Here is a 23,298-nt window from a genome sequence, read left to right as displayed (position 1 = left end):
ATCCCAGTTGAATTATACACCTTCGTACGCGAACTTGTATGCATATGCGTATGCTCATGTAGGTGCCTTCCCGTACCCATAGTCGCTTGGCACGTCAGCTCGTACGTGTGCAAGCACAAGGGCAAGAGCGAGTACATGCAAAGCTTTGATAGCAACACGATGGTTTTGAGAATGTATATGGACTCGATCATCACATAATTGGCTCACGGCGACCCTCGAGATCCCTCGACATCAACCTCAAGACGGCAGAGAATCGTAGGGAAAGACTTTTCACTGGCCCATCGTATACGCTGCCCCTGCTTCCATTCATTCTGCTTCTATTTTCGTCTTCGGCCGCTCCTTTCCGGTGACAACCCAGTGAATGAAACGAGCAAGAAAAGGCCCTGACGTTTACTGTTTTATTTCCTGAAAACTTTTTCTTGCATGGAAGCGCTTGGTAACGCAGCAGAACTGGAAAAGCTTGTCCGCGCGTCCACTTCGTCAGCCGTGTGGACCCTAAGCAGCCGTCTTGAGCCGCATGTCCAAGCAGCTCATTCGTCCCTGGCCCCTGTCATCGTGGATGCCGGCTTGTGTGCGTCATGGTTCGTGAGTCACCGGATATGAGCCGCCAGCCAGGCATCCGTCGTATGCAGCCAACCATCGAGTCGGTTTCCGTCGGTGGCTTTGCAACTCCAACCCCAAAAGAAAAATCGGACGTAGGGACGTTGGGTAGGATGCCTTTGACGTCACGATGCGGCCTTCCAACGAGTATAAGAGGGCGTCGTCTCTTCTCGTCAGGCTGAGGATTCGGACCATCGACAACGCTTCATCACTCATCTGTAACCGGTGAATCAAACGGCCATCATCATCATCACCGCCACCATCATCACCGCCACCATCATCACCGCCACCATCACCACCGCCACCATTACCACCACCACCACCAAAACTCCCATCAAAATGCCTTTCTTTTCTTCTACCAAGCTCACCAGTGCCTACGGTCCATTCGCCGACCGCGAAAGCGCCAGGTCGATCCTAACCGACATCATCGGCTCCAGCCGCCCCAACAGCGCAAAGAACTCCCCAGCCTGCTCCAAGCCCAGCAGCGAGACCAGCAGCGAGACCAGCTCCATCGCATCAAAATTCGCCAATGACCGCAAGAGCAGCACCACGCCCTCCACTCGCAGCTTGAACAAGAAGGAACCCCTGGTCAAGACCATCCCCACGCCCCCCATGCGCTTCGTCAACTAGGCAACCGGGCAGACGAAAGCAACCAGCTCTCGTCTTTCTCTCAGCTCCACCCAGGCAGACGGGGTGGGCAACCCAACGGCATAATGACATTCCGCATGCGGAGGCCCTATCCTCTCCCCTCTCCAGCATCTGGAGAGGAGAATAGAAGGTGAAATGGGCGGCCTGGAGACCATCGACGACGTGGCCAAGGCCCTGCAATGAATGAATGGACGACGCGAGCAGCACCATAGACGGTCACGTCATCGCCTGACCCAAGCGGCCGGAAATTGGTCCTGACCGGGAAACGGCTGCCGCGAGATGGCACCACGAGCATTCTGGCGGCGAGTTTTATCATATAGAATAGCTGCATTTTTGTTAGATTGAACCCGGTAGGGGAAACGCCGTCATGGCATGGATAATGAATACGCCCTAGGCGATAATGATAGAAAATCTTGGCACTCGTACGAGTCAAAGTATCTTCGTATAGTTTTCGTCTAGAAACTGTCATTGAGAATATCCTCGTTCATCTTGACCATGGTGGGACTGTATTCGGACGATGCCGGATCCGCACCGGCATCCACCAGTATGTCGTCGACGATTCGCCGGCTCGCTTCCCTCGCTGTCACCATCTATGCATTAGCACTCGCGTAGAGGCCAATGTGCGACCTGGCGCCCCTCGCAGTACTCACCTGGTGTCTGGAGCAGCTTCGAGGGCGGCAGAGCGAACTGGATCGTCTTGGGCGGGCTCATGCCGCCGTAGAGTTGGTCGTCGTCCCCCTCGTCGCTCTCCCAGTCCATCTTGGTCGAAAAGACGTCGCGGGTCTTCCTCGCCGTCGCCGGCGTCTGCACGCTCACCCCAGGCGTCCTCGCAGTCGGGTTAAGCCGTCGCGAGTTGGCTTTGAAGGGCGACATGAAGGCCTCGCTGCGCAGAGTCGGGATCGCCATCTCCGGAGACGATGCCGGAGAATCCTGCCACGGCCGAGCTTTCTCCGCGACCTTCTCCTTCTCCATCGTCCGTTTCAGCGGCGAGATGCGGTACTGCATCTTGTGAGGTGTCGTCTGAAGCCGGTAGTTCTTGTCGAGGACGCGGTGCAGCAGCGGGTCCTTGTGTCGCCGGATCGACTGCTCCGCCGTCGCCTCATCCGGGGCTCCACGCGGCGTCATCGACATGTCTGGGAGGCGTGCGGTTCGCTGTGCAAACAAGACAGTCGAGTCCTCATCCTCGAGCACCGTGGTTCCGTCATTCTCCTCGCGCTTCATCTCGCGCTTCATCTTCTCGTACGGCGACTCGAGGGGCGACAGCTGCGCCCGGATTGTCCTGGTCGCCGGCGGACGAGGGGTGCTCCCCGTAAGTTCACCGTCGTCCAGTAGCGACTCATCTCCGCGAAGTGTCGACTCGGCCGCCGTTGTCCGCGTCGCGTCGTCGTCATCTTCATCGCCATCATCGGGCCGTGGCGTGTAGCAGTCTGCCGTCGTCTCTGCCTCCATGGCCGTGCTGTCCTCGGCCAGGGCACTCTCATCGTCGTTTGCGAGCTCCTCGTAGCCCGACAGGGAGACGTTGGCCGAGGCCTCGAAGAATTGCTTCCAGAACTACGCACTGTCAGCTCTGGACTCTGGTGCCGCCCGCCCATGGGGCGCGAGGGAGCAAGGAGTCGATGGCACCTTGGATGAATCCCATACGGCCCTCGAATGCTCGCCGTACTGCTCGACTATTGGTAAGATGCTCGTCGTCACGATCCGGTGGGCTTTGCTGAAGTTGTGGTCGATTTCTGCAGCCTCGTCAGCGGAAGAGGGGAGGAGAGAGACAAGGCTGGCACATCGCCAACGAACCTTGCAGCGTGAGCGTGATGGACTGCTCAAGCTTCTCCAGCTCTTCCGTCAAGGACAGGTTGCGCGCGGCGACGCTCGGTCGGGGCATGGGTGGCATATTTGCCCGTCAAGGCCGCTATCAGGATTGGAGCAGGGAGATGCACGGGTGTTTGTACTCGAAATGGTAGTATCGCTGTCCTGTGCGTGTCGGTGACATGGAAGCACCAAGTCGCGTGGGGACGGACGGAAGACGCGATGGAGGGGCCACGGGAATTGAATCATGGCGGGGCACCGACCGATACGTACGGAGTAGCGCACTATGTATTATTACTCTACTCCGTGCTAATTGCAGGTGTAAGCTGGTCGCTATTTTGCCTCAACAACAGTCCTGGTAATAATAACTAATCATTGAAAAGGTGATCGAAAACCTATTAGAAAACAACAGTCGGATGAAAGTAGAACAAAAATACGTCCCCATTGGTCTCGACATCGAGTATTGCATGGGAATAAAACCTGGCGAAACTGCATGGCCTGCTCGTCAATACCCCATGCTTATCCAGGGATTCATGTATTCGTGTATTCATCTATTCACGTTGTAATAGTCGCCCATGTCAAGCTTCAGTAGCAGCTGTGCCACCAAACTGTCCTCGCCAATGCCGAGGCCTCCCAATGCTGCGGTCCCTCGCGTCCGCCCCTTTTCCGAAAGACCTCGACACACAGTGATGAAGCCACCCATCTTTGTGTTGAAGTTGGCGTACAGTCTCGCCGCCTCCTGTTCAACTTCCCCGTCGGCCGCGGCTCTCCCCGAGACTGGCGTTCGTGAGAGGTTGGCATAGTCCAGGATGGTGTCCAATAGGCCCTCGAGCAGGCGGAGAACGGGCTCCTGACGCGTAGTCAGGAACAGGGCATACATGATGCGGTCGAGGACTTGGCCATGTAGCTCCCGCAGCTGGCTGGGGCTCGGCAACGCCGTCGCCGTCTCGCCATCGTCAGGACTGTCCAGCCCAGCCTGCAGGACGTCCAACCTCCTCTCAAAGGCCCGCCAGGGCACGGCGATGCCCGTATCCCAAAAGTAGGAGGCGACGCTGGAGACAAAGTGGTGGGCCTCTCGCGCAAAGCGGCAGGATGCGCTGCTCGGGCTGGTCGACGCGCCGGCTCTGGTGCCCGCGTCGCGATGCAGCTGGTTGACGAGGTAGAGCATCCGCAGCAGGCGCAGCAGAAGCTTGAAGATGACGTCGTAGTGTGCCAGGTGCGCCGGGCTGATCATGTCCAGCAGCTCCGACGGCGTGCTGTAGGACAGACGCAGAAAGTCGAGGGCCGCGAGTGAGCGTGGGTCCTTGCACCTGTCCATCTCCTCGGGCGACAAGTCGCGGACGGCAAAACTCAAGTCCCCCGGCAAGCGGCAGGACTGGCCGGAAAGGGAGACCTTGTCCGGCTCTCGGCCATTCTGCGCGCCGAAGCTTTCGGCGAGGACACCCATCAGTGCCAGGCGCAGCTCCGAGCTCGCAGGAGGCCACGTGTCGCGGCCGCCGAGCCTGAGGCCCATGACTCCTCCTTGCCGGGCGACGCCCGGTTGCCTCTCCGCCGACTCGAGATCTGGGTCGAAGAGCGCATGCGATAGACGGCTGCAGAACAGTCCGCTGCCCAAGAGGTTGAAGTCTCGCAGCAGCTTCAGGTGCCGACGGAGGTCATGGGCCGCGAAGAGAAGACGCACGCTCTCCTTGCCGACGATGCGAGCCTGCGAAGAGACGACGGAGCCGAATGAAAGAACGGGCAGCAGGGACCAGTGCGGCATCGGGTCGGATCGAGCTGGAAGGGAGCGATAGCCATGGCCAGCCGCAAGCCGACCTTGCACAATCCGTGCCAAGGAATCGTCCGCGTTCAGGTCGACGACCGGTTGGTCCAACCGATCAATCGACGCTTGCATCCGCTCCTCCATGGCGCTCTGGTCGAGGGTGAAAATGTCGAGCATGGGTGTCGAGCCGGGCTCTGTCGGACTGCCGTCGACGGAAGGGGTCGGCTCAGGCGGATCGCGGGGGCACCCTTGCATGGCACGGCGCAGGTTGTCGTGATATCGAGACACTCGCGTCTCCAGGTCGAGTATCGCGTGCCAATCGTACAGCCATTCAACTTTGGGTGGCCGACAAGACTCGATGACGGCTTGACGGGCGAGCGAGTTGTCGGGATGAAATGACCTGATGAAGCGCAGGTTCCGACCCGTCTCAAAGATTGACTCGACGATGTCGACCGGCATGAAACTGGGGACTTTGTCATGAGCCAGCTGGAAGTCGACGTGTCTTATCTCGCGCCCAAAGTCATCGACGTAGACGTCTGTTTTGACCTTGATGAAGCCTCTGGCCTGTCCAAGGTTGGATTTCGTCAGCGGAATGCCCGTCTCTCGCCGGGTGCCGATCCATTCCTCCACCATCTCGATCCAGGGGACAGAGACACGACGCAGAAGCTCGCGGAAGATGTGTCGGATGTAGGCTTCGCCATCGTCCGCCGATGATGCGGCGTTGAAGACGAGAGACAAGACATCCTCGTCGCAGCTCTCGGGACGAAGCCGTTTGACGAGCCGTCCGAAATGCTTCAGCACTGCCGACACCTCTTGAATGGTAGAGCGGAGTCGCAATAGCGAGCTGGGGCCGGCGCTGCGCCTGTCGGTCGCGACATGCTCCTCCACAGCCTGGATGATCTGGCCGATGCTGCTCGCGAGGGCGACGCCGCAGCGCGAGGAGAATGCGGTGTAGGCTGATCGAACAAATGCCCGAAGCTGCAGAAGGGTTGAGCCGCACCAGTGAGCTTGGTTCTCCAGGCCCTGGAGAATCTGGCGAGAGTAGCCGGAAATGCGCATGGCCGGCATGGCCGGCTTGAAAACCCCGAGCTTGTGGTCCTTGCGAAAGAGGAGGGAATCGCGGCCCAGGGCGAGGGCCAGCAAGGAGGAAAAGTAGGCTTGCGTGTCGACAATGGCAACGTCCAAGTTCTCGAGATCAAGAGGATCCGTGTTCCAGGTGAGCAAAGCGTCGTAGGCTGCCGGGCCAGCCTCGCTGATCAGCATCGGCGGCTGATGGGTTGAAGCGAGGCCCCGGTTGAAGGCATCCCACGTTCTGCAGCCGACGACTGGATGCGCGGGACTATCCAGCTCCATCCATGCATCGGCGTGAGCCCCCTCATCGGCATCGGCACCGGCATCGGCACCGGCACCGGCCTCAGCTTGGCCATGATTCTCGCTTTCGGGGACTGGACTCGATGGCGCGTTCCGCTGTACGGGCTCTTCGATCGTCAGCGGAGGCAGCTTGAAGAAGCCACCCGATTCGAGGGCGACGGGAGCGAAGGAGAACAATGAAGGGGCCAAGACACCCTCATGAGCCGAGGGTGATGATGAGTCGGCTATTTCCTGCGCGCCGGCGCGCTCCTCAGCATGCTTGGTGAAGAAGGGCGTCTCGGACGCATCCTGCGTCAGCTGCTGCAGCCAAGTCGACGTCTGTCGAAAGTTGGGGATGGAAAAGAGGTCTAGCTTCGGAGGATAACTGTCACCCCCCATGGCTGCATCCTTGCAAGCACCAGCGGCAGTGAATGAAAGTGAGTAGAATGGCGTGTGGAGTAAGAGAGGCGATTGAAGAGTGTCGACGGAGCGGCTTCAGGGACGCGATTGCTGGAAGCATTGTACTAACACCTACGGAGTAAGTGATTAATACAGTATAACACCTGCGGAGTAATTACAGTATGGACGAGTACAGTACTCTGCACGATTACTTAGGTACTAGGTAAGTACATGCCCTCCGCACTACAGTGTGGAGTACGGGGTACAGAGTACCTTATGTATTTACCTACTGAGGTAGCTATAGCGCCTAATTTACCCGCCCTGCCAACGCCTGTTGCACCTGGCGAAATCATGCTTTAATGCTACTAATTCCTTGTACGGAGTACTCCGTAGGTGCTAAGCTATTAGCCTGTTAGTAGCAGCACTACCTACTAAGCACTGTAGTATTCCGTAGTACTGCGCTGCACAGAGTACGCAGGACCATCGGACGTCGGCCGGACCAAATGCTCCACCATGTTCTGTCACGTCGACTTTCTGCCAAAGGAGCGCATGCTTCATATTCTCAACACCACACCGCAACGTCCAACATCAACCACCACCAACCCCGTCCGCCCCTCGCATCGTCTATCAGTCCGGGTAGGACAACAACTGCCAAGAAAGGGCACACCACACTGTTCCCACCGCGTCCATCCATACCCAGGACAGGCAGACCTTCTCCTCTCCCTTCCTCGTCGCCATCGTCATGCCGCCGAGGAAGCGACCGCGAGGACAGGCGGTCTCCACGCCGTCGTCGACTCGCAATGCCGATGCCATTGACATCGACACCCCTCGATCGACCGCCACACTCGCCCCATATCCCGCCACGGCGCCAAAGCGAACTGTGGCGAACCTGAACGACCTCTGGAGCGACGACCAAGTCGCATCGCTCTTCAAGGGCGTCATCCGCTGGAAGCCCGCCGGTACAACGTCCATGACAAGCTTCGGCCGTCCTCGCCAACTTCACCTAACTGACCCCCCTACCATTAGGTATGCACAAGCATTTTCGCATGATTTCTATATCCGAGCACCTCCGGAATCACGGCTTCGATCCCGACGTCTACCCGCACACGCGCATCCCCCACATCTGGCGCAAACTGCGTACCTACTACAACCTCGACGCCATCGACGAACGCGAGTTTTTCGACGACGACGACGTCATCAGCGACAAGTACAAGGACTTTTCCCTCCCCGCTTCCCGCTTCCGACAGTTCATGATACAGCGTGCTGTTGCCGAACCCAGCGATGCGCCCTCATCCCCGCCCCAACTAGATCTGTCTCCTGCGCCGCCGACCGCCAGCCGGAAGCGCACGCGCACCTCCATGGCCGCGTCCACAGCGACGGCGACGCCTACGGCGGCTGCTACGGCGACGAGAACGAGGGCCGCCTCGGCCGAGGCTGCTCGTGACGGGCAGCCCGCAGCGTCGCCACGGCCGAGGTCGACGAGGGCCTCGAGAGTCTCGAGGGGTCGGACTCGTGCTGCGAGCCAGCAGTCCAAGGTGGAAAAGGCCAAGGAGAAGGCAGAGACGACCGAAGAGGAGGAAGAAGAGGAGGAGGAGCAGGAAGAAGAAGAGGAAGAAGAAGAAGAAGACGACGAAGAGGAGGAAGAGGAGGATGGGGAGGATACGGATGAGAAGAGTTCATCAAGCGACGAGGAGGCGAACACCGTCGAACGGGGTGCGCCGTCTTCCAGAGGTCCACGGGGAGGCGCACGAGGTCGTGGACGAGGACGAGGCAGGGGCAGACGAGCTGGCAGAGGGCGATAGGCACCTGTCTGTTCTGATTTCCCTCCCGAATTGCCGACTGCCGTTCCGAGATACCCGACATATCCAGCGATGAGATGCATCGATAAAATGTATCATATCATAGATCATAGAACATAGAACATGGATGCATGAAACAACTGTGCACCAAAACAGTGAAGGGGATTTCGTTTTCGAGACATTCATCTCCGTCTCCGTCACGTCCAGTATTGTCTCTTGCAAGATCCAGTATGCCTACGCCCTGCCATTCTCATCCATCGTCTCCCACTCGCCGCAATAGTCTACCTGACTAGTCCATTCGTTCCTCACGGGGTATATGCTCTCCACATGCAAAATAGACCGCTTCAGCGGACGAGCATGGTACACCGTGGCCCGCTCCGCCGGAGGATTCCTCTGCAACACTTTCCACATTTTCGTCTCTGCCTGGTAGCTTGCGTATCTGTCGCATTGGTCGGCCTGCTCCTCCTGCTGACGTTCCGTCGCGATCCGTCGCCGGAGCGCCTGTCTCGTGCTCGCCACGTCTCGGAGATCCGCCGCCGCGTAGTGAAGTATCTCGCGGGCTTCGCAGTCGATGTCGAACTCTTCCTCCTTGCCCGGCTCATCATCCTCCGCCGTTGAATCGCCGTTTGAGCCTCCGTCCGAGTCACTGTCGGAATCTTGAACCGAATCGGCTCCGCCGTCGGGGATGGCCGTGGATGCCGGTGGGTCAGCATCGACGCCTCGCGCCTCACCCTCACGCAGGGCCGCCTCAACTTCGTCATATGTCATCGGCTCGTCATCCGCATCCGCATCTCGATCGAGTGGTTCCTCGCAGACGGCCAACCGCAGCCTTCTAGCACTTTTCCGCCACCAGTCGCGCGAATCTACCGACATGCCTAGGGAGGCGATGGCGGCTTCGACATCCTTGCGGGTGACGACGCTTCGAGTACTGACCACAAGTTCCCTCTTGGCCCGGATCCTCGACATGCTGATGAAGAGGGTGGCCTGGACGAGCCGCCTCGTGATGGATACAGTGAGCGAGTGAAAGTCTTCAAACGCCGTGGCCCGGACCGAAGGTCGCACGTCGTCGACGTAGTTCCAGTTGCTGCTCGGAATCGACGAGTTCATGAATATTCGTTCCGAGAGCATGAGCCACCGACGGAGGGTAAAAAGCTGGCTAAAGGGCGGTGGCTGATCGGCCTCGGCGGCACTGAGTTTTGCGGCGACGGCGAGAGTCACATCCCAGTTTGGGCCCCATATGGTCTCTTCACGCAGCGTCTCACGCTGCTCTTGGCGGAGAGATATGGCATCCGCAATCTCGTCCTGCGCATGGCAACAAGCCTGGCTCATCTCGACCGCCGCCGGGAACTCTGCTCTCACGAGGATCGATCGCCGGTCGGCCTTTCTCTTGACGTTGCATGCTTCGTGGAGGAAGCCGATGTACTGCTGGATCTCGATCAAGCTCTTGCTCCTGACGCGGTTTGCGATGCCCGATACATCGTGCCGCCCCAACCGCGATATGGCCTCGAACAACTGCTGCTTTTCCAATGACGACCATCTGGTGAGTCCAATCTGCGCAGACGGAAGGTTGACTTCGTCGTCGAGGCATACTCTTTGCGCCGCGTCGTCAATGTCCATGTTGAGCATGTCGAGGTAGTCGGTGTTGACAATCCCCCGTTGACGCTTAAAAGGACGATGGGCTGGTGCGCCATTCGCAGGCCGTTTGACCGTCACTCTCTCGCTGTCGTCATCTTTGTCGTCATCTGTTTCGACGACCGTCCTATCGCTGCCTGGTTTTTCGAGGGAGCTGAATTTTCCTTTGCTCGATTCCCTTGGCGAGAGCACTGTTTCATCCGGCTGTGCAACTCCATCGGAGCGTTCAGAGTCATCCTCGTCGAGGCAGTAATCACTTTCAGGGTCCATGTTCGCTCGTGCCGTTGGCGTCAACGGCTGCGCAAGGCGACAACATTTCTGTGATGCGAAAAAAAAATAAAAAATCCCTGCTGTATATTCCGTGGTGTGCGGGAAGTATTGACGATGGAGAATGGCGAGCGATGCTGAGATGTATACTCCGTAGGCCCACGAGTGTTTGACGATGGACTGGAGAAATGGAAGTTTATTATCCCCCAGCACATTGCTGCAGCCTTGCACGTTAAGCACTGGTATTTAAGTAAAAGTAGGACTCCGTGAATAATAAGGCGCCCACTGATAGAGCCCACTGGTGTAACCCGCTAGTTGATGGCCACCCCCACTGAAGGTGCTCGCCTGGTAGCCATATTGCTATTGTACTTATTATTACTTGTTTGTACTTATCTGCCGGAGTCTAAGTACAGTAAGTACGGAGTACTTAAGTGCAAGCAGATTTACTTACATACTATTACTCCGCCCCTGCACGGAGAAAGCAAGTACATTCACGTCAACTGCCGCGCGCTTACATAACCTGCGACGCGACTCCATATGTCAATTTGGTATCAAAACTTCGATTTGAACCCCCCCCCCCCCTCCCCGTCTTCCATCTTTTCTATCTTGTGGCGCGACAGCTACATTCTCATCTCTAGCATCGCAACATGTACGATGCTACGTACCGTTGCAAGATGCGCCTTCCGCTCAGTCGTGGGGCCGATCTCGCTCAGATGGAATCTCTTTTGCTTCAGGCCGGCCGCAACGCTGCGCCAGTCGGTGCCCAACAGCAAACCGAAGCTGCGAGACTACCAGCAAGAGTGCATCAAATCTGTGCTTTCATCCCTCAAGCGCGGCCATAAACGCATTGGCATTTCGCTCGCAACTGGGAGCGGTAAAACTGTAGGCGATATGTCCAGTCGAATAGCCCTCATCTGACCGTTCATGTTCCTCCCGCTAGGTTATTTTCACCCAGCTCATTGACCGCATTCACGCGCACCCCAACGGAGGCGACCGCACCCTCATTCTGGCCCACCGCCGTGAGCTAGTCGAGCAGGCCGCCAGGCATTGTCAGCTTGCGTACCCTGACAAGACGATCGAGATCGAGATGGGCTCCCTCCACGCATCCGGCACCAGTGACATCACCTTGGCCAGCGTCCAGAGCCTCGTCTCCAAAGACCGCCTTGCAAAGTTTGACCCGTCCACTTTCAAGCTCGTCCTCGTCGACGAGGCCCATCACATTGTCGCCCCGGGCTACCTCAAGACCCTCAAACATTTCGGGCTCGACCGCAAACAGAAGGACTCTCCCTCGCTCATCGGCGTGTCCGCGACTTTCTCGCGCTTCGACGGAGTCAAGCTCGGGGCCGCCATCGACGAGATTGTCTACCATAGGGACTACATAGACATGATTGCCGATAAATGGTTGTCCGACGTCATATTCACCACCGTCGAGTCATCCGCCAACCTGTCCAAGGTCAAGAGCGGCGCCTTCGGGGACTTTCAGACCGGCGAGCTGTCCAAGGTCGTCAACACAGACGAAGTCAACGACATTACCGTCCGGAGTTGGCTGGCCAAGGCTCCGGAAAGGAAGTCGACGCTCGTCTTTTGCGTTGATCTGGCCCACGTCTCCGGTCTGACCAGCAAGTTTCGAGAGCTTGGCTTCGACGCCCGCTTCGTCACCGGTGACACCCCCAAGATGGAGCGAGCCAAAATTCTCGACGATTTCAAGGAGGGCAAATTTCCCGTACTCGTCAATTGTGGCGTCTTTACGGAAGGCACAGACATCCCCAACGTCGACTGCATCGTCCTCGCGAGGCCAACGAGGTCCAGGAACCTCCTCGTCCAGATGATTGGCCGAGGCATGCGGTTGCACCCGGGCAAGGAGAACTGCCATGTCATCGATCTTGTCTCAAGCCTCGCCACCGGCATTGTCACCACGCCCACCCTGTTCGGCCTTGACCCCAACGAACTCGTCGACAAGGCCTCTGCCGGCGACATGCGCAGAATGAAAGATCTCGAATCGGCAGAAGCAGGCCGGCAGCAAGACGCGCACGCTGGCGGTCCGTCTCCAGGTGCCAGCTCCTCGACGGCCGTCACCTTTACCGATTACTCGTCGGTCATCGACCTCATCGCCGACACATCCGGCGAGCGTCACATCCGCACCGTTAGCCAGAATGCCTGGGTTCAGGTTGGACCCGAGCGCTTCGTGCTGTCCGCACCAAGCGGGTCCTATATCCGGATAGAACGTATTGCCGGATCGGCACCGACAAGCAGCGCATCGCCAACGTACCGTGCACTAGAAATTCGTGCCCTCCCCGCCGGCATCTCCAAGTCTCCGTTCGCCGCCCCGAGAGAGATTCTCACGGCTGCGACGTTCAACGACGCCGTCCACGGTGCCGATAGCTACGCCGCCAACGCCTTTCCTCACACCTTCATACATCGCTACCAATCCTGGAGGAGCCTACCTCCCACCCAGGGCCAGCTGGACTTTGTCAACCGTCTACGCGGCAAGGGCAAGGCCTTGACCGCCGCCGACCTCACCAAGGGCAAGGCCGCTGACATGATCACCAAGCTCAAGCACGGCGCCCGCGGCCAATATACAAAGATTGAGGCGGAGCAGCGTAGGCGCGAGAGACAGGCGTGGGCAGCCGACGCCAAGGAGAACCGTGAGCGGGTACGAGTTGGGCCCCTGCTGGCCTAAATCGCATCATAACCATTCGACTGGTCGATCGACCATACCTTGTACATGATTTCTGTGTCGCCTGCATCGTTAGCATTTAGATACCACCGACGGATCACGTCAAAATAGTACTTCATCTTCGCTTCACCGCGCGTGCCCTACAAATGCCCATGTCGCATGTCTCCAATGCAGCCCGTTGGATTGACATTGTCTCCGCCTCATCATGAGTGCTCGACACGAAGACCAGACTTACGACCGTCCCGTACGGACATCGCCAAAAAAACACACGATTCGACAACCTGCAACACCCAGATCAGACGCCACGGGGCGGCGGATGGGAGTGTCTTTTGAATCCCTTCAATTGCGCTATACTGCTTTCCACCGTTGGCCCATCTTCTATACCCCCTGTAAACGAAATCAGAAACATCTCCGTCTCCGTCGAGCACCACCAGGGCGCACACCGAGCGGCCTCTGCGTATATAATGAAGCACCTCCGACACGAAAGTTTGCATTTTCTCGCTTCTCTCAAGCGCCAGGTCTCCCCCCCCCCCCCCCCCCCCCTAACAGATCCTTCCTCTGATTGCCAACAGATCATCCGCTCACAGTCCTGGGGTATTTTCTTTGTTTTTGGCCTCATCTTTTGATCGTGCACATGGGTATAAGGAGTGGACATCATTCGTCAAGAGCGACACCACCCGTCGATAAGCCAAAACCAAATTCGTTCAGACATCCGCGACGCAACAAACAGGGGCACAAGAGCTCCAAGAAACATCAAAAAGCAACGCGACGCAAATGAACGGACGCGGGTTCGCCTGACGACCGTCAGACGTTTCAGGGTATAGGTTTCGCTAGGTTGTATCCAGCTGGGGTATTCGCACGCAAGAGATTCTAACTCGATGAATCTAACGGAAAGGCCCAACGGGGGCGGGGTATCCAGAATTGATAGAATGGGAAGTAGAAGGGCGCCCGCTGTCTGCCGACGCGCGGGCTCCGTGGCGTGGCGTCGCATCGCCGGGTAGCGGAATGGCCAGCTTGTTGTCCATGTGCTTGCTGATGGGTCGCGGCGCCCAGGGGTGATCGTCATCGGGAAGGTTCACGCCGCTGTCGTTCCAGGGATTCCGATCAGCGTTGAGATCGGCGTTGAAGCTGCGCGTGGATTCGATGGAGATGAGCGACGACTTGGAGACGTTGCTCGACCCCTTGAAGAAGTTGGCGTTGATGGAGTGCGAACTGTTCTTTCTGCGGTCGAGGAACGACGAGATGGACGTCATACTGCCCGGCTTGCGAAGCCTGTCGAGGATGCTGCTGCGCTCGCGGCCAACCTCGGCTCCAAAGGCGGCCTTGATGGGCGAGTCGACGACAAGCGAAGCCGGGGCGTGCTGGAGCAGCTTCGAGTCGAAATAGGGCAGCGAGTCTTCGAACGAGTCCGACTTTGGACGCGGAATGGCTCCGTTGACGATGTTGGCCTCGACACCACCCGCCGCAAGCTGCGCCTGGACAAAGTCGATGGCATCTCGAAGCCCGCCGGCATTGTTGCGAGTGAAGCCCCACACGAGCGTGACGGTCGACTTGCCGTCCTCAACGACGTCGTCAGACGTCTGGCGGACGGTGACCTCGACTTCGTACTGAGCCTTGAGCTTGACGACGAGTTCGTTGGCGAAGTCGGGCGATTCAAGGAACTTCGCAAGCTCCACCGTCTGGGCCAGCACAAGCTCGTGCTTGTCGGGGACCATGCCCAAAAACTCGTCCACGCAATGGGGCACCTGCCACTGCGGGCCGGTGACCGTGACTTCGTCGCTCGCCTCCTCGGTGCTGGGAAAGTTGATCTTGCAGTTGTACTTTTGCTCCAGCTCATCAATCTGGGGCAGACGCGCAATGAGCTCGCGGTGATAGAGGCGATCGACGCTGGCAACCTGCGAGGTGTACTCGGAGTCCTATTTCCCGGCATCAGCATCGTTCGTGGGTTGCAAGTCACGATGACCACTGACCGCACGATCCACCATCTCTAGGATCTCATTCTTGACGGCGTCCAGATTTTGCGCGTTGCGAGCAGGCGTGCGGCAAATAACGTTGTCAACCTTGATGTCGTCATCCTCTCGGCACATGCCTCCTGGCATCGTCAGCAAAACAAAAATCGCCCACATCAAGAAGAGCGCCGTTACCTCTATCCATGGCGTTGGAAAACTTGACAAAGACGGAATGCTTCTTCATGATTCGCTGGATGTGCTGGCCACCAATACCAATGATGCGTTTGTGATACTGGTCGGGTACGTGAAACGAGATGGACGCCGGCATCTCCTGCTCGACCAAGGCGAGACCCTGCTTCATCGAGTCGTAGCTGGCCGCCATCACGTCGATGTTGAAGTTGTACTCGTTGAAGCCGTCAAATATGATCTGGACGTTGCCTGCAAAGAAGCGTTAGACGCAATGTCAGAAGGTGGAGGGACTGCCACGTACTCTGACCCATAATCTTGTTGATCTTGCCATTCTTCTTGCCGCTAACAAATTCCTTGTGCTCGTTGGCAAGCTCAATCTTGACGCGAATCTGGCATGAAGCCTGCGTCACCAATCGAAGGTCGGATATGACGCTCAAGGCCGACTTGACGGCGTCATCCGAGCCGGAGACGGAGAAGTTCATCTTGTCAAACGAAATGTCGGCATCCGAATTGGCACAAATCTCGCCCAGCATCGTCTTGGTCTCGTCGAGGTTGGGAATCTGCCTCTGGTCGGGCAGTTGCGTGTACCACCCGGCAGCGTAGAATTGACCGGCCTAGAGTGGATTAGCTCGAGCTCGAGGGATGGGGATGCGTCGCATTTCACGGCTTACCAAAGACATGAGCTCCCGCACGGTGCGCTCGACGGGAAGCCCCTCGCTGCCCTGAACGCGGACCATGGTGCGCTGAGAAGCCAGGGGGGGAAACATGATGTATGTGCCGTTGGCCTCGAGAATCTTTCGCACCTTGTCCAGCCTGCCCAAGAGGATGCTGTCAATCTTGGCAGCCGGAATGGTGACATCCTTGAGGTAGAGCCGGGTCCGCAGGACGGTTTCGTGAAGCTTCTGCTTCGCCATGTCGACGGCCTGCGGGCTGTCGCCGGTGATGAAGATGTCGGACGGGTCTCGACGATTGGCATTCTGGGGACAGTAGAGATACATCTGCGAAAACAGGGGAGGGAAGTAGATGGCGGTGCCCGTCGACGACTCGATGAGCTTGATGTTTTTCCGGTGACGGCCACAGATAATCTGGTGGAGGGGTAGTTCGACCTTGACGATGTCGACGATGCGGCCGAGCTATGACGCATGCACTCATCAGCATGGGGGCATCAAGCGAGAGGACGGGGTTGGAAATTACCAGCGTGTCGATGTGGATCAGAACGCGGGCCTTGGCATGCTCCGACGACAGCATGTCGCCGTAGATGGCCACTCTCCATCGCTGGTCCATGCGCATCTCCGAGTCGCCCGTCATGCCATCCACCATGGGCGTCAGCTTCGGGCCGAGCAAGAAGATGTCGACGCCGCAAAAGCTCGAGATGTAGTCGAGCGTCTCCACAACGGGCTTCTTGAGAGCGCCGGCTTGGACATCGCAGACCAAGTTTCCATCAATGTCGATGGTAGTGCACCGCTGGCGGGGTGTTAGTACCCACTGCGTCGCGCTTCAACGAGCCAAAAGTGGCGGGCCGCATCGGGGCAACGCACCATGGAGATGGGAATCTCGTTCAGTATGGTTTCCCGGCTCTTGTTCACCAGCTCAGGGGTGCCCGTCAGACAGACGGTGGTGACCTGCTGGCCCCTGCCGTTCTTGGGTGACGTCGACAGCACGTGAGCATCGATGGGTAGAGGACCGAGACAGAGGTCGGCGCACAGCTGACGCAGGTGTGTCAGATTCTGGGCATGGACGGGCAGCTCGTGCACCTGGACGTCGTCCGGAGCGTCTTCGGGATGGGTCCAGCGGAGGACGGCGTCGGTGGTGGCGTGCACGATGTCCTCCGTGTTGGGACCGGCGAGGTCGGAGGCGAGGGGGACGTTGAACGAGTAGTGGATCGTGGCATCGGCGGGTTGGACCACGTTCATGGGACCGCCCAGTTGTGGTGCATTCTTTGGGTGCGAGTTCAGGTTGTTGTTGTTCATGGGCATGTTGGGACGACCCATGCCGAAGTTGGGGCTCATCCTCTCGGACCAGTGACGCATGTTGGCCAGCTTATTCATGGTGAGCAAGCGCAAGGCCGGCCCGTCAAACTTTCAGTCGCAGTCGTGGACGGCAGGCAACGCGATGACGGCTGCGTTGGGTATGCCGTTGATTTCCGAGAACGTGCAGGCGGTCAGGGACGAAGCAAAAGAAGGAGGCGGCCGAAGAAGAAGCAGAGAAAGCGATGCCGGAGGTGGTCGACGAAACGAAGAAGCTGGGGAAATGAAGAGAGGGAGACGGGGGAGGGCGAGGATGAGGGTGTGGACGAGAGAGAGCGAGAGAGAGCGAGAGCGAGCGAGCGAGCGAGAGAATATGCGAGAGAGTGAGAAAGAGAGAGAGAGAGAGAGAGAGAGAGAGAGAGAGAGAAGATGAGGGGGAGAAGGAGGAGGAAAGAGGGAAGGAACTGGCTCGCGGGCGCTTCAGGATTCTGTGTTGAGCGTGCCGCGGGCGTGGATGATGAATTGACGAAGAAAGGAGGAGGAGGAGGCGGAGAGAGGAAGCAGCATTACGGGGAACGGGACGGAAGAGTACAGAGAGATACTAGTACAGTTCGATGCAAGTACGATGCACGGTACTCGGTTGAGGGAAGAAGGAGCGGAAGGGCAGTGAGGGTGGGTCAGCTGGAGGGATACGTACCTGGTCGACCAGCGCTGACTGGTGTGCTGCAGGCCAGAGTGGGACGGGCGCAGGCGGGCAGGTAGGACTTCCGAACCCGAGTGGGACGAGGGCAAGAGGGATGGGCGAAGCTGAGCCCTGGCCCTGCATACTTGTACTAGTACTCCGTACGTAGTATTATTAGTAAGTACCAGTACCAAGGAATATACGGGTACAGACAACGCTGGCGAGCATTAATACTGCGAGGACGAATTCAGGCATAGCACGAGCGTGGTGGTACTTGAACCCACGACATGGGGGGAAGGCGGTAACATGGCACCTAGTACTCCGTAGAATGGTATGGATGGTATGACGCCGTTGGATGCTGGTGCTGCATCATTAGGCATTGCGAGACTCAATCCCGCCAATGAGTTGGCTCGTAGCACGGCTGCCAGTGCCCGAATCAAGGCGTTAAATTCTGCGTGCCATAACATACAGCCAGTAAAACGAGATGTTCACGCCACGGAACCGCGTGGACGGGGTCGAGACAGCGGGTGCAAAGACGGGTGCGTAGTACTGAAGGTTGGTAAGTACTACGTACCTAGGTACTTAGGTAGGTACTAAAGCACTGTTCGTACTGAGGTACATGTGTATATTAGTACAGTACGGAGTAATACCTAGTAACCATTGGCTTGCCCAAGTACTGCACATGTCCGCGTACTTACTGTGCACTGGAGGTGTACTTACTTGTACGGTACTCAATCCCCACCAACCACATGTACAGTAATCAAGTACTCCGTACGGCTAGGCAGCCAAGTGTTCTCGTGCACGCACTACCAAGTACTTGTACATGTAGCCAGACTCTACCTTGTAGCAATAAAGACGTACCCGGTACATCGTGGAGGCGAGAGTTTGGCGCCTGGGCTACGCGAGTGAGATGTCGCAAACAGGAAGGGGACGTGGAGGCCGAGGCCAGTGGTCCTCCGGCGTCACTGTACACCTACTCCGTTCTAAGTACGTCCATGTTGGAGAATGGAGTCGGCGTACGGTATTTCGGCAGGCAAGCAAGGCAGGCGTACGCGGTATTACGTTTCTACTGCGAATGGAACTGTGTCAAGCACCTGAATAATGGCGAGAGCAGTCTGCATTTCCGCCACGTCGTCGCCCGCCTGGCTCGCCAACATGTGCTGCTAACCAGGTGGGAGTATTAGCAGGCACCCTTGCTGCTGCGGATGGCGTTCAGCAGCCGCTGGGATTGGAGAACGAGGAAACCTCCGTCCCTCAAAGCATGCCCACACACGTTGCGTTCCAACTAATATTTGAGTGGCAGACGCTGGGGCTATGCTGACATTTGGGGGGCCCGCTCGAGGCACCAAAGTACTGCACAACTACAGCTACAACCAAGTACATGTAGGTGTACAACGTATCCTGTATTACACGTCCATGTGTGCAAAGTACCTAGTACTCGTACATGTTTGCCTTGGCGTGTCCGTACCACTGCCCAGTACTTACTGTACTTACATGTGCAGCTGAGGTGGTATCAGAACCATGCGCCGCAGTACTCCGTACGTCTACATGTGCACTAGTCGTAAAACCATCATGCTGGATACTAATGATGGTGCGGTGGTACGCATGGTATCATCGCCGCAGCCGCACAGCAGAGGCGTATCGTATCCCTCGCGCCGATGGTGCCGGTACTTGCACGCTGATGAATAGGCACCTTATGGTCGAAACCGTTGCCCAAATCCAAATCCCGTACCGGCTATTGATCTTGTTGCCGCCGACAGTGTCCATGAGTCTCCGGAGAAAGTACAGTAAGTACTACTAGGTACCACGGCAGTACGAGTACCAAGGCACCCGGTATGGCCTGATTGGGGCCACCAGGAAGTGTTTGCGGCCCGACCTGGCACGGCCTCTCAAGCCACTCGCAGCCGGGTCTGAGGATGCAGGTATACAGAGAGCGGCCTGTAAAGGGGAGAGCAAATGCAAGGCTCGTCTCGCTGCCGGGACTGTTAGGATCGATCGCATGGTGCTGCTCATCGCGCCCGAGCCGAGGGGGCAGGGGATGCATCAGAGACAGGCGGCGAGGAATTGGGGCCGTACTGAGCAATGCTCCGTACAACACGCAAGGTAAGTGGTGGGTGGTACAGTTTGCCGTGTGATTGCTGTATTACCATGTACAGTACTCCGTGTTCCGTACTCCGTATTACATGAACACTTATTGCTCTGGGCGCCTAGTGCCGAGTAATTCCAGTGTTGGGAGCTCGCCGCAACGGCGTCCATTCTCCGTCATACCAGTACTTGCTGTGCTCCGCACGGAGTACATGAATACGAACTTGCCATGTGCTCGCACTTGGGTAGCAGCACTGCTGTTGGCGTATCGTTGGGCTTCTGTCCGCAGTCGTGCGCTTCCCTTCACCGCACAGTCGCGCACGGCCACGTCGCCGACACGTGTCGACGCAGCATGCGCTACGGTCGGTCGACAAGCTGCATTTCCGCGGCACCCTTTACAGTCCCGCTCCTTGCCTTCCGATTCCCTTGAGCAGCGCCGCCGTGACGACTTTTTTCTCTCGCACTCTGCGCGGTGTCGTGCTTCACTTTCGGTGTACGACAGGATCAGCACCGTCCTGGTGTCGTGCCGACCTTGTACGCGCACCAGTGCTCGCACCGAGACTGTTGTTTCAAGCCGAGACATGGCCAACGAGAAGAAAGCAAACATGTATGCCGACGACGTGAACTTCAGCGTCGTCTAGGTATGCGTACAAGCACATGACTGCTCAAGTCATCGCCACGCGTCCGCTTCTTGGAATACCATGCCACGAGGAGCATCCGTCAGGAACAAAGGCCTACCTGCATCTGCAGATCGGTGTTCATACCATGCATGCCGTACAAGTAAGTAGTACTGTTACAAGATGGTATACTTACTAGTAGCGTCTGGGTACCATGCGTGCTGAAAGTACTACGAAAAGGGCCAAACCAACACGAGTCAATCGAAAGGCATGCGCTGTTACAGCAGTGATGCAGGTACTTGCTGTGCAAACTACCACGGTAGGTACGAGGTACTAAGGCACTAAATGAAGCATGAATGTACGGTATATTACTCCGTATCAGCAGAGTACAAGTACTTGCGCCCAGCTTCACAGGTACAAGTTAAGTTAACCTGACATGATGGTGCATGTAATTTAATGTAGGCAAGTAAATACTACAGTACACGTACTGCAAGTACATGCGCACTTCTGTGTACTGTACTTACTGTACAACTACTCCGTATTACTCCGTAATGCTGGTATTGGATTCATACCGCGCCCGCCACACGCTGAGAGAATGTACTTGCTTAGGATCCATGAGGGGGCGGGGGAAAAGGGACCAACCAGTAAGGATCCATCTCCGCTTCTCATTATCCGTAATACAACTGCAGTAAGTACAGTACGGAGTAATTACTCCGTACCCCGTACAAGACAACAAGTACATACATTAACACCATTTGCACATTAGCACCATTTGCACATGTGCTTACTCCGTATACTTACACCATTTGCACATGTGCTTACTCCGCATAGTACATGTAATTACTGTACAGTACAGAGTACATGCTGGGTGTTATTACTCCATGCCTGCCCTCCGTACGGAGTACTCCGTCCAGCATTATTACTTGCAGGTGCTTGTACGTACATGTAGCTGTACTTGTATAGGTGTAAGTACAGTAAGTACTCCGTACGGAGCACAGTAAGTATGCTTACTTCGCGGCGGTACAAGAAATGCGCCAGAGCAGGAGCTCTTGCATGAACCGGCCACCTACTCCAGACTTGTAGCCACCATTGCACACGCAGCCCAGGCACTTTGTTGATTAATGTATGTGAGTTGCCTGGCACAGGTTCAATAGGTGCAAGTACAAGTAAATAAGGACACACTGCTTACATCCGTTGAAAAAAAAAGGCCGGCATCAGCGTCGAACATCTAACCATGCTCGTTCATTGCATCTCCATCCCCACGGCTCCTGGTGCCCAAAAACGATTGCCGGGAGCCAAAAAAGGGTCCCGGATCAGTAAAGAGGAAGGTTTCATGCTCCCGCCGTGGCTCTCTTTGGAATCAACTATCCTTGGCATGGCTAGACGATCCCGTCTGGTTGGTCCTTTGCTGCCTCGGAAGGCCCAACATCGTCCAAAAGGTTCCGTACATGCAGCGCAGAAAGTACCTGGCCCAAAGGAAACTGTGTGAGATTCCGAGCTCTGCTACATTTGCGGTTATGCGTGTTCCTGCATCCGAGAGTATCTCTCGTCGATGAGCGCCTTATGCAACAAGCATGTCGAATGTCGATGCGTGCGGCTCTCTGGAAGAATGTGATATGATGATGCCAACCAACACCGCTACCACGGCTGAACTGCATGGTGACGAAATCAAGGTGATTCGCAGCCTCGTTCCCGTTCGATTGGTGAGAGTCGCTCCCTTTTGCTGCCGGATGGCCACATCCATCGCATCGGTTGAAGAGCCGAAGATCGTGGTGGCAGCAACAGAGCTCGGCCATTACGTTGCTGAACATTTCAGCCGCAGGCAACAGCAATCTTGTCACCGTGTAGCCCTAACGAATTGGGGCAGCACCAGCGCTTCCAGGCCACTCCGCCATTCATAACCCTTGACTTGGCCAGCTCATTTTCCAACCAATTCGCGCATTGATCCGCTCCCAATGACCTTCATTCTGCGTTGATCCAACAACTCATGTTCCAAAGCGGCAATGATTCCCGCCACTTGGTCAATGCGGTATACTGATATGGCAGGCGTTGGCAACAAGCGAACGAAGCAGTGGTGCAGTGCAGACATCTTCGTACCACCTTCCAAAGTCCACATATGATCCAAGGCAAAGGTGAGTTCGTCGCCGCTGGCGTTACTTTGCTCGCCGAGCGCCTGTCAAATGGCGGCATCGTCCAGACGATCCGGAAAAGAGCCTTCCCCGAACTCGTTGGGGTACCGTGCGCCGATATCATAGATGGACGAGGCGGTATACCGTCTTATTCAGCTGGATGCCGCAGCCCATGCTGTCTTGGTAGTGACAGCTTGGTTTCTCATGCACAGATAATTCTAGAACCGACCAGGCTTGCCTTCCGACAACCTGATACGCAGTGTCAAGGTTCCGTGGGCTTCGTCAGTCTCGCGGTCATTCGGCCGTCAACCGATCTATCCATACGTCACAAGTAGCCACTGGTTGGTGAGTGCCAGCGAGCGTGATGGAGCAAAGCAGGTCTGCATGCAACGGCTTAACCTTGCGCAGCAGAGCACGCACACTCCGCAAGTGCAGGGCAGTCGTCGTCAACTTCACTCAGACCGGCCTTTCTTCATGCCACTGCGCCATGAATCAACTGGCGTCCCCTCGACCTTGGACTTCAGCACTGCGCAAGCGGGCAAGCGGGAACACCGTCGGGGTGCAAAGATCTCACCAGTAGGCAGGCAGGCGAGCCGGCAGGCACAAGTAGGTTGGAACCTACGGCGTGAACAGGCTACGGGGCCGTGTAGACATACATTGCAGCACGCAGGCAATCAACCCGCTTGCCGTTCGGTGCGGTACACGCCACTGCATGCGCCATTTTTCCAATACTAAACACATGT

At 56.9% G+C, this 23,298-nt stretch overlaps 6 protein-coding genes across 6 annotated transcripts; 3 read left to right on the top strand and 3 right to left on the bottom strand.

Moving 5' to 3' along the window:
* Window positions 1-939: 939 nt before the first annotated feature.
* Window positions 940-1,230, top strand: DCS_00576 (uncharacterized protein; the record flags this gene model as incomplete). Its single annotated transcript, XM_040797915.1, has 1 exon — window positions 940-1,230. One exon carries the CDS (start codon window positions 940-942, stop codon window positions 1,228-1,230), a length of 291 nt encoding a protein of 96 aa, XP_040658798.1.
* Window positions 1,231-1,703: 473 nt separating this feature from the next.
* Window positions 1,704-6,562, bottom strand: DCS_00575 (Spc97/Spc98 family protein; the record flags this gene model as incomplete). Its single annotated transcript, XM_040797914.1, has 3 exons — window positions 1,704-1,828; window positions 1,899-2,799; window positions 3,896-6,562. 3 exons carry the CDS (start codon window positions 6,560-6,562, stop codon window positions 1,704-1,706), a joined length of 3,693 nt encoding a protein of 1,230 aa, XP_040658797.1.
* Window positions 6,563-7,075: 513 nt separating this feature from the next.
* On the top strand, window positions 7,076-8,364 carry DCS_00574 (uncharacterized protein; the record flags this gene model as incomplete). Its single annotated transcript, XM_040797913.1, has 3 exons — window positions 7,076-7,198; window positions 7,263-7,521; window positions 7,589-8,364. The coding sequence occupies 3 exons, from the start codon at window positions 7,076-7,078 to the stop codon at window positions 8,362-8,364; spliced, it is 1,158 nt and encodes a 385-aa protein (XP_040658796.1).
* A 231-nt stretch (window positions 8,365-8,595) lies between these two features.
* DCS_00573 (Homeodomain-like protein) lies at window positions 8,596-10,263 on the bottom strand (the record flags this gene model as incomplete). Its single annotated transcript, XM_040797912.1, has 1 exon — window positions 8,596-10,263. The coding sequence occupies one exon, from the start codon at window positions 10,261-10,263 to the stop codon at window positions 8,596-8,598; it is 1,668 nt and encodes a 555-aa protein (XP_040658795.1).
* Window positions 10,264-10,907: 644 nt separating this feature from the next.
* On the top strand, window positions 10,908-12,940 carry DCS_00572 (DEAD/DEAH box helicase; the record flags this gene model as incomplete). Its single annotated transcript, XM_040797911.1, has 2 exons — window positions 10,908-11,060; window positions 11,201-12,940. The coding sequence occupies 2 exons, from the start codon at window positions 10,908-10,910 to the stop codon at window positions 12,938-12,940; spliced, it is 1,893 nt and encodes a 630-aa protein (XP_040658794.1).
* An 881-nt stretch (window positions 12,941-13,821) lies between these two features.
* DCS_00571 (KH domain-containing protein) lies at window positions 13,822-17,105 on the bottom strand (the record flags this gene model as incomplete). The annotated part of the gene is made up of 7 exons (XM_040797910.1): window positions 13,822-14,853; window positions 14,908-15,029; window positions 15,082-15,324; window positions 15,377-15,689; window positions 15,747-16,208; window positions 16,270-16,539; window positions 16,614-17,105. The coding sequence occupies 7 exons, from the start codon at window positions 17,103-17,105 to the stop codon at window positions 13,822-13,824; spliced, it is 2,934 nt and encodes a 977-aa protein (XP_040658793.1).
* Between the last annotated feature and the right edge of the window lie 6,193 nt (window positions 17,106-23,298).

This window comes from Drechmeria coniospora, chromosome 01 (assembly GCF_001625195.1).
Source record: "Drechmeria coniospora strain ARSEF 6962 chromosome 01, whole genome shotgun sequence".
NCBI classification, from domain to species: Eukaryota; Fungi; Ascomycota; class Sordariomycetes; order Hypocreales; family Ophiocordycipitaceae; genus Drechmeria; species Drechmeria coniospora.
The sequence above is the reverse complement of the archived record's forward strand: the minus strand, read 5'-3'. Positions and strand labels throughout refer to the sequence as shown.